General features: G+C 38.6%; 1 protein-coding gene across 1 annotated transcript in view; it reads left to right on the top strand.

Annotated features, from left to right (window-relative positions):
• Window positions 1-13358, top strand: part of STK32A (serine/threonine kinase 32A) — a 73612-nt gene that overhangs the window by 30230 nt on the left and 30024 nt on the right. Inside the window, exon 4 of the mRNA XM_088133687.1 lies at window positions 297-448. Within this exon, the coding sequence (XP_087989813.1) occupies window positions 297-448 (152 nt within the window). The remainder of the gene's footprint in view (window positions 1-296; window positions 449-13358) is intronic.

Genomic DNA, 13358 nt, shown 5'->3' with positions numbered 1-13358 from the left:
ACATAAGCAATGCCCTGCTGGATCGGACCCCTGGCCCATCTAGTCCAGCCATCTTTTCTCACAGTGGCCAACCAGCTGCAGAAGAAAGCCCACTAGATGGCCTTCAGATGGCAGATGGCCTTCAGAGGTAGTCATATTTCTTATGCCTAGGAACAGAAAGTAGGGAAATGAAGCTGCAGCACCGAAATGTTAGCTTTTACTGAGGATAGATTATAGAAGAATCTGCACTTCTGTTGCCTAAATTTATTCTACACATTCCATTTTATGGAACACAGTACCTTGCTTTGTTCCTTTAGGTATGCATTGTCCAGAAGAACGATACTAAGAAAATGTATGCAATGAAGTACATGAACAAACAAAAATGTGTGGAACGGAATGAAGTGAGAAATGTCTTCAAAGAGTTACAGATCATGCAGGGACTGGAACATCCTTTCCTTGTGAACCTGTGGTAAGTAACCCACATTCCTGGTGCGCATGCACTTATCAGAGTACTGTAGCTCCATTATTTTTCTAAGATTATGTTGCCTTGGCTTATCTGTAAGCCTAGTTTTGTTTGTTTCTTATAACTCCATGGCTATTATTCATCCCTGCTTTCCTTCAGTGTTTATTGGTTTACTTTTTTTGTTCATATAACCCAAATTTCTGAGTGGGCTCTGAGAGAAACAAGAGATTAATTCCAAAGCTACCTGTGGTTCACACTAATACTTTAGGCAGGATCTTGATAACAGAGCCCCCCCCCTTTTATTTTTTTTTAATAAAAACGTTATATTATATAGAAAGTACAATTAAAATACAAAACAGAGAGTACAGCAAAGAAAGAGGATAGGACTAAAAGAAAAAAGACAAAAACTAAAATAGTGAAAGTAGATAGAAGAATGAAACAGAAAATGACTTCTGACTATCTTCAATACAGATATAGATACAAACTGAAAGAAAGTTAATCTCTTACCACTGATTAATTCAAGTTCACATTATTTCTATCAACACAAACCATCTAATCATTACATCTCCTTTTATTATTAAGTTCTTGCTAACCTCAGGTTGCAAAGAGCTGTGTGTTTGATTTGTTGTTGTTATTGTTGTTCAAAAGAAGGAATTGTAATGTTTTCTCCAACTGTGCTAGATCTAGCAAGGGGCCTTTTTGGATAGAATAATAAATGTTGTAACAGAAGGCCTGGATTAGACATAGGAATGGTCCAGTATTGAGTTCAACTCCCTGCATAGTGAAAATAGCATATTTCAGCAGAAAGCTTAGTTAGAATCTTAATTCAGCTTGTTGGTTTTCCATGCTGATGTGGGTAGACTAAGCAAGCTTCAATATTTTGATAAATTTTATGAATTTATCAAATAAATGCCTTATAATGATATTGAACCTATAATTAATAATACAATAGAACTTATAATTCTCCTGATTGCTGTGAATACTTTTAAATCTATTTATGATTAATACTGGCTATTCTGTGATGACAATATTTGGCATCGTTTGTAACTTGGAGAGGACTCCAGTCTTCAGAGTAACATAGAAATATTTAAAATTGAAATTAATAAAATGATTTTAAAGGCATTAGCTATTTTTAGTATTTTCAACTACTGAGACTTCTGAATTCTTTAAAAATTAAAATTAGAAGAAAAAACTTCACTCTATTGAATGTTCCAGGAAATCAGTCATGATCTTAATCAGTTTTGGGCTTCTCTCCTTCTCTGGCAAACCATCCACCTTTTGTTATTGGGCCCAATATGCTTGTTTCAGAGGCTTTGTGTGCTGTGTTTCATGACTCAACAGCCATATAAGAAGAGTGACTATTATTCTTCAAACAGCAATGAATAATGTGGAATTTTCAAAATTAACAAATTCATTATTGTGTAAGTTTATATGGAGTCTATATCATTAACTGCTGGGAGACATAATTATTTTTACCACATGTCCTCATGGTTATCTGTTATTATCCTAGATTGCAGATAAGATTGTCTAAATTCACCTACTGAATGAGCTTATCCCAGGGACTTCAGATTTGCAATCTGCTGCATTCCATTTTTGGATACAGGAATGATGGACAATTGCTTTTTATTGCTGAAAACTATACAGGTTGGCCTATAACATTTTGCTGCCTTATATGAAAACTAAACTCACCTTACTCCAACACTTACGGCTTATCCACACAGCCTGCTTACTGTGGCAGAAAGATGTGTTGCTGTTTGCTAAGGACGTGTCCTCACAGTAGAGCCTGCTTCTGATGCAGGTTGTAACCTGTCTAAGGTGTTCCAGCATGAAAGTAATGTTTTCCCTGTCTAGACAATCCATGGCACATTGAGATTGTGGTCAGGGGGGCACTATCTGCTGATTTATAATTGGCCTGCTGGGTCTGTTGTAGGACTGCTCCCTTTCATTTGCTCCCAGAGCTCAGGGCCTGATTTTGGTGTTGATTTTTAATGGCCACATAGATAGATCTTCTCCAGATTGACCTATCCTCATCCTGGCTCTTCAGGCTTTTGGAGGTATATCCATTGCAGCTGTAATTGAGTTCATTCACCTTTTGCTGATTGTCATCTTATTTTTCCTTCCACCTTTCCCAGCTTGATGAACTTCTCAAGGTATCTGGATCTTTGCTCAGTGTGTCCAAAATATAATAATTTGAGTCGGATTCCTCAAGTGAGAACTCTGGATTGATTTGTTTTATGATCCATTTGTTTATTTTCTTGTGTATTCTCAGGAGTCTTCTCCAACACCAAGTCCAAAAGCATAAATACTCTTTCTTGCCTGCTTCCTCAAAGTCACTTCTAGAGAGTGTCACAGGGAAAACCATTGTCTGCACAATTCTGATCTTTGCAGATATAGACACATTCTGGCATATGAATATCTTTTCCAAAGCCTTCATTGCTGCTTTACCCAGTTCCTGTCTGCAGCATATTTCTTGACTACTGGTTCCTTTACTGTTGATACTGTTGTCCTAAAAGGGAGAAGCCTTCTACCACTTCAATATCTTCATTGTCAATTCTAAGGCTGGTGGCTATATCTTTACTATATCATTTGCATTTTCAGCTGCCATATAAATTATGTGGATTTGCCCTAAAGTACCCCACAGTTGAATATCTCTCTCACACACATCAAAATCCCTTTTATTGAACTCCGGCTCCAAGAAAACCTATGAAGTGGCTGCATCTGAGCTGCACAATCAAGGCAATTACTACAGTGCCATTAAGAGAAACGAACTCTGTGCTACCAAGTAGTGGACATTAGATCAATTGTCCTTTGGGGGAAAAAACAGAAGAAATTTGATTGGATGGAACACCAGACCTTACAAGCACCACCTCAGCACACAGTCTGTTCTTTCAATTGGTGGAGGCTTTTCCTGTGATTCATGACATTTGAGTTTCAGCCAGGGAACACTGTTGATCACTGCCCTCAAAGGGTTATGCAGAGGAGCTATACAGACAGCAGCAATACATTCCAGATGGCCATTAAGGGCACACTGTGGGAACAGCATGGTTCATGCCAACATGGTTTCCTCCTAGCTTCAGGAAGGCATGGCAAAATGGATGTGCAGATGAGCCCTTAGAACATTCTTCACTATCCAGACACCATTGTCTCTTTTCATCTGTTCTTTCAGTCCCTATCCCATATTGCTGTCCGAGGCACTTCACTTCACCAGGCTTTGAGACAAGGCAAACTCTGAAATCAGCCTTCCATCCTGTTCATTTTCAAGAACTTGCTAGATGTCTGAGCTGGCATTGATCAGCACACTGATAAAGCATATTAGACCCTTCATATTTTTTTATTTGATTTAGGAAGTGTTCTTTGGCTCTAGGGAGCCTGAAACAGAAAGGATGAGATACAGGCTTTTACAGAACATAACTTTGATAGAGCCCTCAATGATTTTCAATTATTGTGTGATTCAGCTTTGGTTTCTAGGTGGCATTGCTGGCAGGATGTTGGTAAATTAGCTGTAGCAAAAACTTCTTCGTTAAGGGGGAATGATAATGAAACAGATTTCAGTGAATTTCAGCAAAGGTATTGCATTCAAACTGACAGCTGAAATTAGAAGGAGAGAGATAAAGAAACGCATGTTAAAAATCATGCTTGATTTGTTTTAAAATTTTTACACTTATCTTGTGTCTTTTAATGTAACTTTTTTTCTGAGTATTGGGATTGGTGTTTTAGTTCGAGCAGTCATGTTTTTTTAATTGTGTTTTTTAAATGTATGTATTAGATATATTGTAAGCTGCCAGAGTCTTTTGGGACTTGGGTGGCCTTAACAATTCTAATAATTCAGGCTAGCTAACTAATATACTGTATAACAACAAATAAAACAATAAAACCCCTAATTAAAAAGAGCAAGAACCATAGCACTTTACAATGGAATGTAATGCATAGTTAGGTGCTATTGAGTTGGGTTTGGATCCTGGTGACTTAATGTGGCTTCAGTAATAGCCACATTACTGTATTGTACTGTACAGTATTGTAGCTCTTCTAAGGACATTCTTTCATTTCTTTGATCCCGTCTACCCATCTTATACATTGTTTTCCCCTTCTTCTACTTTCCTCAGTCTTGCAAGCCATAATAATTTCTTCCTGTCCATAATGGAAAGCTGTGGTTTCTTAAATATAAATGAGCTACAAGGCTCTTCCATATGGCCATGTTAAAATGCTTTCCTGTGGTCCTTGAAGGGACAGAAAAGTAGGCAGCATACTTTGCCCTGTTTTGCCTCAGTAATGAAGCCAGGGAATGGTGTTGTCTTTACAGCTTTAATGTGGGTTAACTTAAGAAAAGTGATTGGTGATTCCCCTGGTTTCATTTGCCTTCCCAACAAACACTGCCAGCTGGTGGGAAGAACACTTGCCAGTTGCTCTCCTTATCAGGGGCAGGAGTGGGAGGAGGCAAGTTTTGATAGAAGGCTGGATTAGTGGGCTTAGCCATCTCTCAAAGGTTGCTCAATTTTTGTGCAAGTGCTTTGTGTGGGTACATTCAAAGGGCATTGTAGAATATTGCTGTTCTGGAACAATGCTAAACCCATGCTCAAAAGGAATAGTCAGGCTTTCTTTGATTGCAGCCATGCAAAAACTGCTAACCCTAACCTTGGCCTTTTGTTCATATGACTTTTTGTTAAAGTTGTGCTAGTCTCTGCAGGAGGATGAAAAGTAGGTGTCCTGTGCTCTGTGTGGGATAGTCCCTTTCTAAAGTGGTAGTGAGAAGAGGGTCACAGTCACTCTGTGGATCCTCAGAACATTAGTTTGAGTTAAGTCCAAATGATTTCAACCATCCTGCCCTCTAGAATGGACAAAAATCTTACTCCAAATGACCATTCTTATAGCCACTGAACATAAATCACTGTAACTACAAAAGCAATAATCAGCAATCGAAACAAACTTGTTTGGTTCTACCTTTGTTGTTGGACATTTAACTTTGAATGCTACCATCCAAACAAATCCTTTACTTGGGCGTATGGTCCTTTGAATTCTGGGGAGGCTGGGCTTCAGAAATAGAAATGGGCCCTAGCTGCTGTAGTGCACCATGAGCAGCCCAGCTTTCCTTCCTGTATGAACCTTGCAACCCTATGGATGCCTACTCAGGAGTAAATTGAGCTCAATGGAGTTTTATCCTCAGCTGTGCTCTTCTGAGGCTATTCTGAAGATAGCACTGGAAAGTCCTAAATAATTAAGGGCATGACAGCTAGACATTTATATATTTAGTCAACGACTCCAGCATAGAGCCATTTCATACAACATGTCACTCAAGTCTTAAGCAATGTCAATATGTCTTCATTTTTTGTTTTTAATGTGGCAAGATGGATCTGAATTTCAACAAGGGCAGAGAGAGATAATGGGACTTTAATTATCCTGATCTAGATTCCAGTTCCTGTATCTTCCCATTTGCTTTGGAAAAAAAAAACTTCAAAGGGAAAATGTTCTTCTAAGGCAAACAGCATCTCTAGAGAACTCAATCCAAACTGGGATTAAAGTCAGGGAGGGGAGGTTAACGCCTACAATTGTTGTTTGCATTTTAAGAGGCATGCAATATTTACTAACTGCATCAAACTGAGTTTGCCTCAGGCTTGTCACAGGGAATAGACAACCTAAAACAAAACTGGAACCTGTGACTTCAAAGGGCCCAGTGTACATGCAAACTGCCAGATCTCTGAATCTAGCAGGCAACCATATATCAAATTTTGGTTGCTGCCTAATACATACTAAAACATGATTGTGGGTAATTTAAACCTCTCCCCTACCTGTGACTCCCCACCCCCTACCCTGCTCCATCAAACTTGTTTCTCCTTAGCAATTTTTTTTCACGGAGAAAATTGAGATGGGAGAGCCCTACTGAAGCTTCTTCTCTCTCTCTCTTTGTGCTGTTGAATTGCCTGCCTGAGAAGAATTTGGCACGTGGTAGGTGGTGCTATCATTTCCTTTCCTTTGGTCCCCAGGTGCCTCTGTTCCTTTTCACGGTTCCTTTTCTCTGCATGCAAAAGGTTCCAACTATTTGTCTCCTCTGGTGTTAATTTTCGTAGTGCTTACGTTTCCCTGTTTAGCCCATCCAGTCCGGATGAAGCAGAAAGCAGTAGCCTGTCGCTAGAGAGCCGCTGTCTACAAGTGCTCATTGAATGCTCAGTGAAGAAAGCAGACTACATGATAAATGAAGGCATCTTATGATGCTCTTTTAGCTGGAGCAATAAATACCACCTGCCATCCCTGCTCCTCTGAGCCGTTGGCCATAGACTATAAATAATATGTCTTTGGCAGTCAGTACCAGAAAAGAAGGTAAATTAATTTCTCTGAGCAAATAGCCTCAAACACATGGATGTTAAATTGATACTTTGGGCGCATCTGCACAGATCACGTTAAAACACAAGCTTTCTTGGAGAGAAGCCCAGCTTGCAGCTCACTCATGTTAGAATTTAAACAGGGATTTTCAGTCATTATGGCCAGGCCAGCCTCTTTAAGCAGAAGTTACAGAGTTAAGCCTTCATTCAAACTGGATTTTCTTTTGTCATAGATGTGGAAAATATTAAACCATGGATCTTCCTAGGTCTATGCTTCTATGTTTGCCTTAAGTGAGAATTTATCTGGGCTGGAGTTACTTAACAGGTCAAGGCTGTAAATCCATCAGATTGTGGCACTGTTGTAAATGCATTCTGAATTCAAAAGGAATTGAGTTCCTGTGGGTAGCAAACACTACTTTCATTGGGCAAGACAGTGTTCATTGTCAGAGTCAATCAGGGGTTGAGATTTCCAAGAAACCTTCACAGTGAGAGCCAAATACAAAAGATGCTTAGCTTAAAGCAATGTACAAAACCTGCAGGGTTGAGTTATCAAAAGAAATTATTCTAGGAGGACTGCAATTAGGTGGAACCGTATGTAGAGGGAGGTTTTAGTCTCTCCCTGGACACATCTAATACTGATCAGTACCTGATTTTCATCATTCAGTTGCTCCTGTGTAGATTTGCCAGTTGCATGTCTGAGTAGATGAGCACTTCTCTACTCCCCTCTTCTCTGACTCTTCACACAGAAGTGGTGGGGTTCTCATAGGTAAAGTGTATGAGATTCTGGTTGAAGCTTTGAATGATAAAGATGAGGGTCAGGAGCAGTTGGTTTGAAGAACCTGTGCATTGTTACTTGGACAGCGGTTGACTCCCTGTGTGCCTTGTTTTGATCATCCTGCTCCTTGGCTGAGGAAGGTCTCTAATATGTCTGTGGACCTGGAAATGGAAGGTAGCAAAAAAAGATTCACAGATGACCTTGGCTTCACAGGGGATCTTGATGCAAATGAATGATTGTCCTACTTTGTAAAAGCGTAAGAGTTGCTTTCTTTGACTGAACCTACATAATCTCACAATGACCACCCAGAAACCATTGGGAAGTCCACATGTAGGACATGAGAATAGTAGTAGTCTCTAGCAACTGGTGTTGAGATCCATGCTGTCTTTAAATCTGCAGCACATAAAGCATCATCACCGAGAAGACTTTTACAGTGAATACCTTCAAGTAGTAACCAAATTGCCTAGAGTCCATTTAAAGATTGAAGCATGATAAATCTCATAAATAAATGGAAATAAATAAATTAATTAAATGACCATATCTTCAGAAAATAGGATCCGAAAAATCCACATCATTCTAGAACCAGGTTTTGTTTTCTCCAAGAAAAAGGATTTTAATATGTAAGGAAGGAGAGATTGTGGAGTCCTTGGTGCTCTCTGAGCTTGGTTGTTTGGTTGCAGACGTTTCATTACCCAACTAGGTAACATCATCAGTGCAAGTAAGTGCGGGGTTTGCTCCCTGTTTATATACAATAGCTTGCCCTGCCAGTGTTGGTGGGGGTGTGGTTTTCTCCTCGGTAGTTCCTTGGTTGGAGTATTGCTTTCTGCTTGATTGTTTGCCTGGTGTTAATTCCTGGCAGGGCAAGCTACTGTATATAAACAGGGAGCAAAACCCACACTCACTCACACTAATGATGTTACCTAGTTGAGTAATGAAATGTCTGCAAGCAAACAACCAAGTTCAGAGAGCACCAAGGACTCCACAGTTCAACACTGAGCTACAGATATTGTTTTCTATTGGAAGGAGAGATCCCACATCAGTTCTGAATGGCACAGTCATTTTGTAAAAAAGTTCGTTGAGGTTTTTCTATCTCTTTGAATGCTAGCCTGAATTCAGAGCAATTTTGCAGGCTTGAATCAGAGCTCATATTACTATTGTTATTATTTGTTATTATCCTTCACATAAACATAATTAAGCAGATTGCAAGGTAATAGAATGAGTCCCAGTACTGGACCTCTTTGCCTGGATCATTGGTTGAAAGAAATGCAGTTAAAGAATGCTTTCCCCTTAGTACCATGATCCCACTTTTATAAATCTTGTTCTAGAATTCTAGGTTTTCTTGGTCAGTTTCCAGAGAGATTCAGGTCCCAGGTTCACACAAATTGAACACAGTGGCAGTGATGTCACCTTGCATTCCACATTTTCACAAAGCATCTTCTTGAGATCATCTGTTTTCTAATGAAAGAATTTCCTGGATCTGTTTTGAAGAAGGAATCGTGACTCAGGGATGTGGCTATTGCTCGTTGTTGCTTGGTTATCAAGCACCATCAGTGTAATTGAATTGGTGATTTATCTTTCAGCCAGTGGCAGAACCTAGCCCAGGATCATGCCTGGTTAATACTTGTTTATTTTTATTTATTTTATTAATCAAATTTGTACACTGCCTATCTCACTGTATGACTCTAGGCGGCTTGGGTAGAAGATCTCCAGGAAATATTAGGACTACAAGCTAGAGTATGAAATAACATATAATAATAATAATAGTAATAGTAGTAGTAGTAACAACAACAACAACAACAACAACACCCAGTGAGGCATTACTTTGACGTGGTTGTGGGGCTTGTGTGCTCTGAGGAGGATGAAAGCTATGCCAGAGGTTCAAAGAAATACAAGAAGAATGCAGCCTGGATAAAGGAGGTAGATAAGAATAAAAAATAAGCTGAAATGAAAGAACTTGTAATAACAGTAGAAATGGATGAAGAAGATCACTACAAATACTTGGGCATATTTCTGGCTGACAACATCAAGCACACTGAAGTCAAGAAGAAGGTTAGCAGTGAATACATGAGAAGAGTGAAGAAGATCTTAAAGTCCAAAGTCAGTGGCGGAAATACCATCAAGTTGATTAACACCTGGGCAATTCCAGTCATTAGCTACACAGCTGGAATAGTGGACTGGACTCAAGCTGAACTAGAAGCGCTGGATCGGAAGACCAGAAAAATAATGACAGTAAATCATGCCCTTCATCCAGGCAGCGATGTTCACAGACTCTACTTATTGAGGAGCATAGGTGGGCGTGGAATGTTACAAGTACACCAGACAGTTGAAGAAGAAAAAAGGGCATTGGAAGAATATTTGAGGGACAGTGAAGAAGATGCACTGAAGCTAGTATACCATGAAGGCTTACTAAATACCAAAGAAACTGAACTGGCCTACAAGAAAGACCAAATGAAGAACAGAAAAGAGACATGGCAAGGCAAAGTATTACATGGCCAGTACACACACACACACACACACACACACACACATGCACACGCACAGACACACACACATACAAAATTAGCAGGCAAAACAGATAACAAGACCTGGCAATGGCTAAGAGCAGGAAAGTTGAAGGAGACAGAGGGGCTAATTCTGGCTGCACAAGAACAAGCCTTAAGAACAAATGCATATAAAGCCAGAATTGAGAAGACGGCAACAGACATCAAATGCTGTCCCCGCTGAAGAAACAGTGGACCACCTAGTTAGTTGCTGCAGGAAGATCGCGCAGACTGATTACAAACAACGGCATGACAAAGTAGCAATGGTACATTGGAATATCTGCAAGAGATACAATTTGCCTGCAAGCAAGAACTGGTGGGACCACTAAATAGACAAAGTAATAGAAAATGAAGAAGCTAAAGTGCTCTGGGACTTTAGAATTCAACAGACAAGCACCTGCCACACAACACCCCAAACTTAACAACTGTTGATAAGAAAGATAAAAAAGTCTGGATAGTGGACATTGCAATACCTGGAGACTGCAGAATAGAAGAGAAAGAACTGGAGAAAATCACAAAATACAAAGACCTGCAAATAGAAATAGAACAACTGTGGCAAAAGAAAGCAAAGATTGTACCAATAGTAATAGGTGCCTTGGGTGCAATCCCAGAACATCTGGAGCACCACCTGAAGACCATCAGCATTGACAAAATCACCATCAGTCAATTGCAAAAGGCAGCTTTGCTTGGAACAGCTTACATCCTGCTACTTGAACACCATCAGACAACACCATCTGCCTATCCCAGGTCCTTGGGAAGGACTCAATAGGTGGATAAAAATGGCAAATCCAGTCTAAACATCTGGCTGACTATGTGACTGACCATAATAATAAAATCCCAGAAGAAGGCAACCTACTTCTGTATTATTATCAAGAAAACTACATGGATGTGTCCATGAATTCCAGGAGACAAGCTGGACTGAAAGGAAATTTGATTTATTCTTTACGACTCTACTTACACAGTGATCAGCAATAGCCCTTTTACTGTTAATTTCTATATAGTTTGTTCCTTGCAGTAGTCTCTCTTTTGGCTGTCTTGTTTTCCTGACAACTATATTGTTATTAGTGTTGTTGTTGTTGTTGTTAATCTTCCAAAGAGATTTAAAAGATCACATGGATTATATTTACAAGAAAACAGATATTTTCTCTCTTAGTTAATAGTGTACTCACAACTGTTGGCTATGTGCATATACTGGTCACAGAGTCCAGAAGAGTTGTAAGAATCTATCCATTCTCCAGAATTAAAGCCACATAAATATGCCTGAAGACTTTTTCTACACTGTAGAGATTCAGGAAGTTGCTTTGTCTGTGTGATATTGATGAATTCAAAGAGATAGCCTGGGGAGAAACCATCTACTGTGATTATGCACTAGTAAACTATCTGATTTTCTGACCTTAGAACATTGATGCTCAGCAGTCTTTCAATCCTGCATGTAATGGAAAGAATTATTTGGAGTTGGCAGGCTGCACTTTAAGGAATTGTTTGCTCTTTCTCTCTTTCCTTTTTTAAAAGACAAACAACCTAAAACTTCTAGGTTGATGGAGATTCCTGTAGAGAACATTATGACCATGTAACAACTCAATTGACTACTAGATTGATTTTTTGCACCCTTCTCTGTTGAACAGGATATAAAAACCACACTACAAATCTAATTTGATACCAGTTCCAAGGGCTGTAATAATGCCACACTGCTTGTACAGAAACACTTATGTTATAGAATTACCACTTGAACAGTTAATTCAGATGTTTAATCTTGGCACAGCAGAGCCATAAATCTCATACTTTTTGAGACAGTTCTTATAACAGCTGTCCTGCTCTGTATTGAAGCAACATACACCTTTTTGTTTTTACTTTTACAGTCCACATTTTCTATAGTAGAACCATATTTATTGCAAAAGAACTATAATGAACTATGATTTTAAAAGTGTTCATACACTGCAGTCCTCTACTCACTGTCCCACACAGTAAGGAACATTCTTTGGTGTTAATTTTCTCATACCTTTTACCATGATGTGTAAGTATTTATGAATCTAGAAGCTCATTAAGTTACAAATTATAATTTGTTAAAAATATAAATGTATACTTCAGCTATGGTTGACTACTGTCCCATTTTGCTATTGGAAACTGCTTTTTTCTGAGTACAACCACTGGCCGATCTAGTTCTAGGGATGTAAAAGAAATCTTCTGTGATTCTCAATAAGAATGAATTGACTTGATACATCAGAATTTGTCGTGGAGTGAATGGGCAGCAGTGACTGGAATCTACTAACATCTCTTCTTCTTTGTTACAAATTTTACACAGTGCAGTATATATTTGGGAAGCATGTCTAGGAAAGAGCATATACAGTAGTGATCTAGTGAGTTGGCTCCGTTATTTTTAACATCCCTTCTTCTATTATTTTCTGTTTCACTTGGTTTTTAAAATAACTTTTATACTTTCTAATGTATTTATTGATTTTTTTTAAAACCTTGTCGTACGCCACCTAGAGTTGCTTGGATAAAGGGAGATGGGCGGCTAATAAATTGAGTAAATAAATAAATAAATAAATAAATAAATAAATAAATAAAATATAAGAATGTGATGAATTTTAAAAATTAGCGATTGGTGTGGTTTTTATTTTAAAAAACTTATATAAAGGTTATTTGTGTTTTTAAAACCTTATATTACAAGAAATTGTGTACAACATCATATACAGATTTTCCAGTAGCAAGTGTATATTTGCAGAAAACTGTTAATATTTGTAATATTAATGTTAAAGCATACCAAATTTAGACTGATTTGCTTATCTCAGTCTAGCTTAATATTGGTCCATATTTTACAGGATTTTAGGCAGTTGTATATCTACTCTAACCTGGAAATGACCAGGACTGAATCTGAGAAGTGTTTTATTGTTGAGTTACATTATGGATTCTCGAACTGTGGATCATGACCCCATGGAGATTACAAGCAATATGTGTGTGGGGGGGGGGGTTACAAGTTTTCTTAAAATACAGTTAGGCTCGTGTAGGCAAACTGAGAGCAATTTCAAAACTCATTCCAAGCTTTGCTCTTGGTTTGTCAATATAAACCAGCAGTAGGCTTGCCCAGGAAAACAGGAGTGAGTTCTGATAGCATTGTCATTTGGCCTCCAGAAACCTGCATTTGGTGATTGCGGTCCTGCAAACTTTGAGACGTGTGATTATATTTTAATTATTAAAACTATGTAGCATATGTATTTATGGCCCAACCCTAACTTCAACAAACGGATTAGTTCACTGGAGGGGGTATGCAAATGCATTTATTATTT

Source organism: Python bivittatus, unplaced genomic scaffold, assembly GCF_059951505.1.
Source record: "Python bivittatus isolate LINGU-HERP-01145 unplaced genomic scaffold, Pbiv_v1 ctg000080_np1212, whole genome shotgun sequence".
NCBI classification, from domain to species: domain Eukaryota; kingdom Metazoa; phylum Chordata; class Lepidosauria; order Squamata; family Pythonidae; genus Python; species Python bivittatus.
This window is presented reverse-complemented; position numbering and strand designations above follow the sequence as displayed.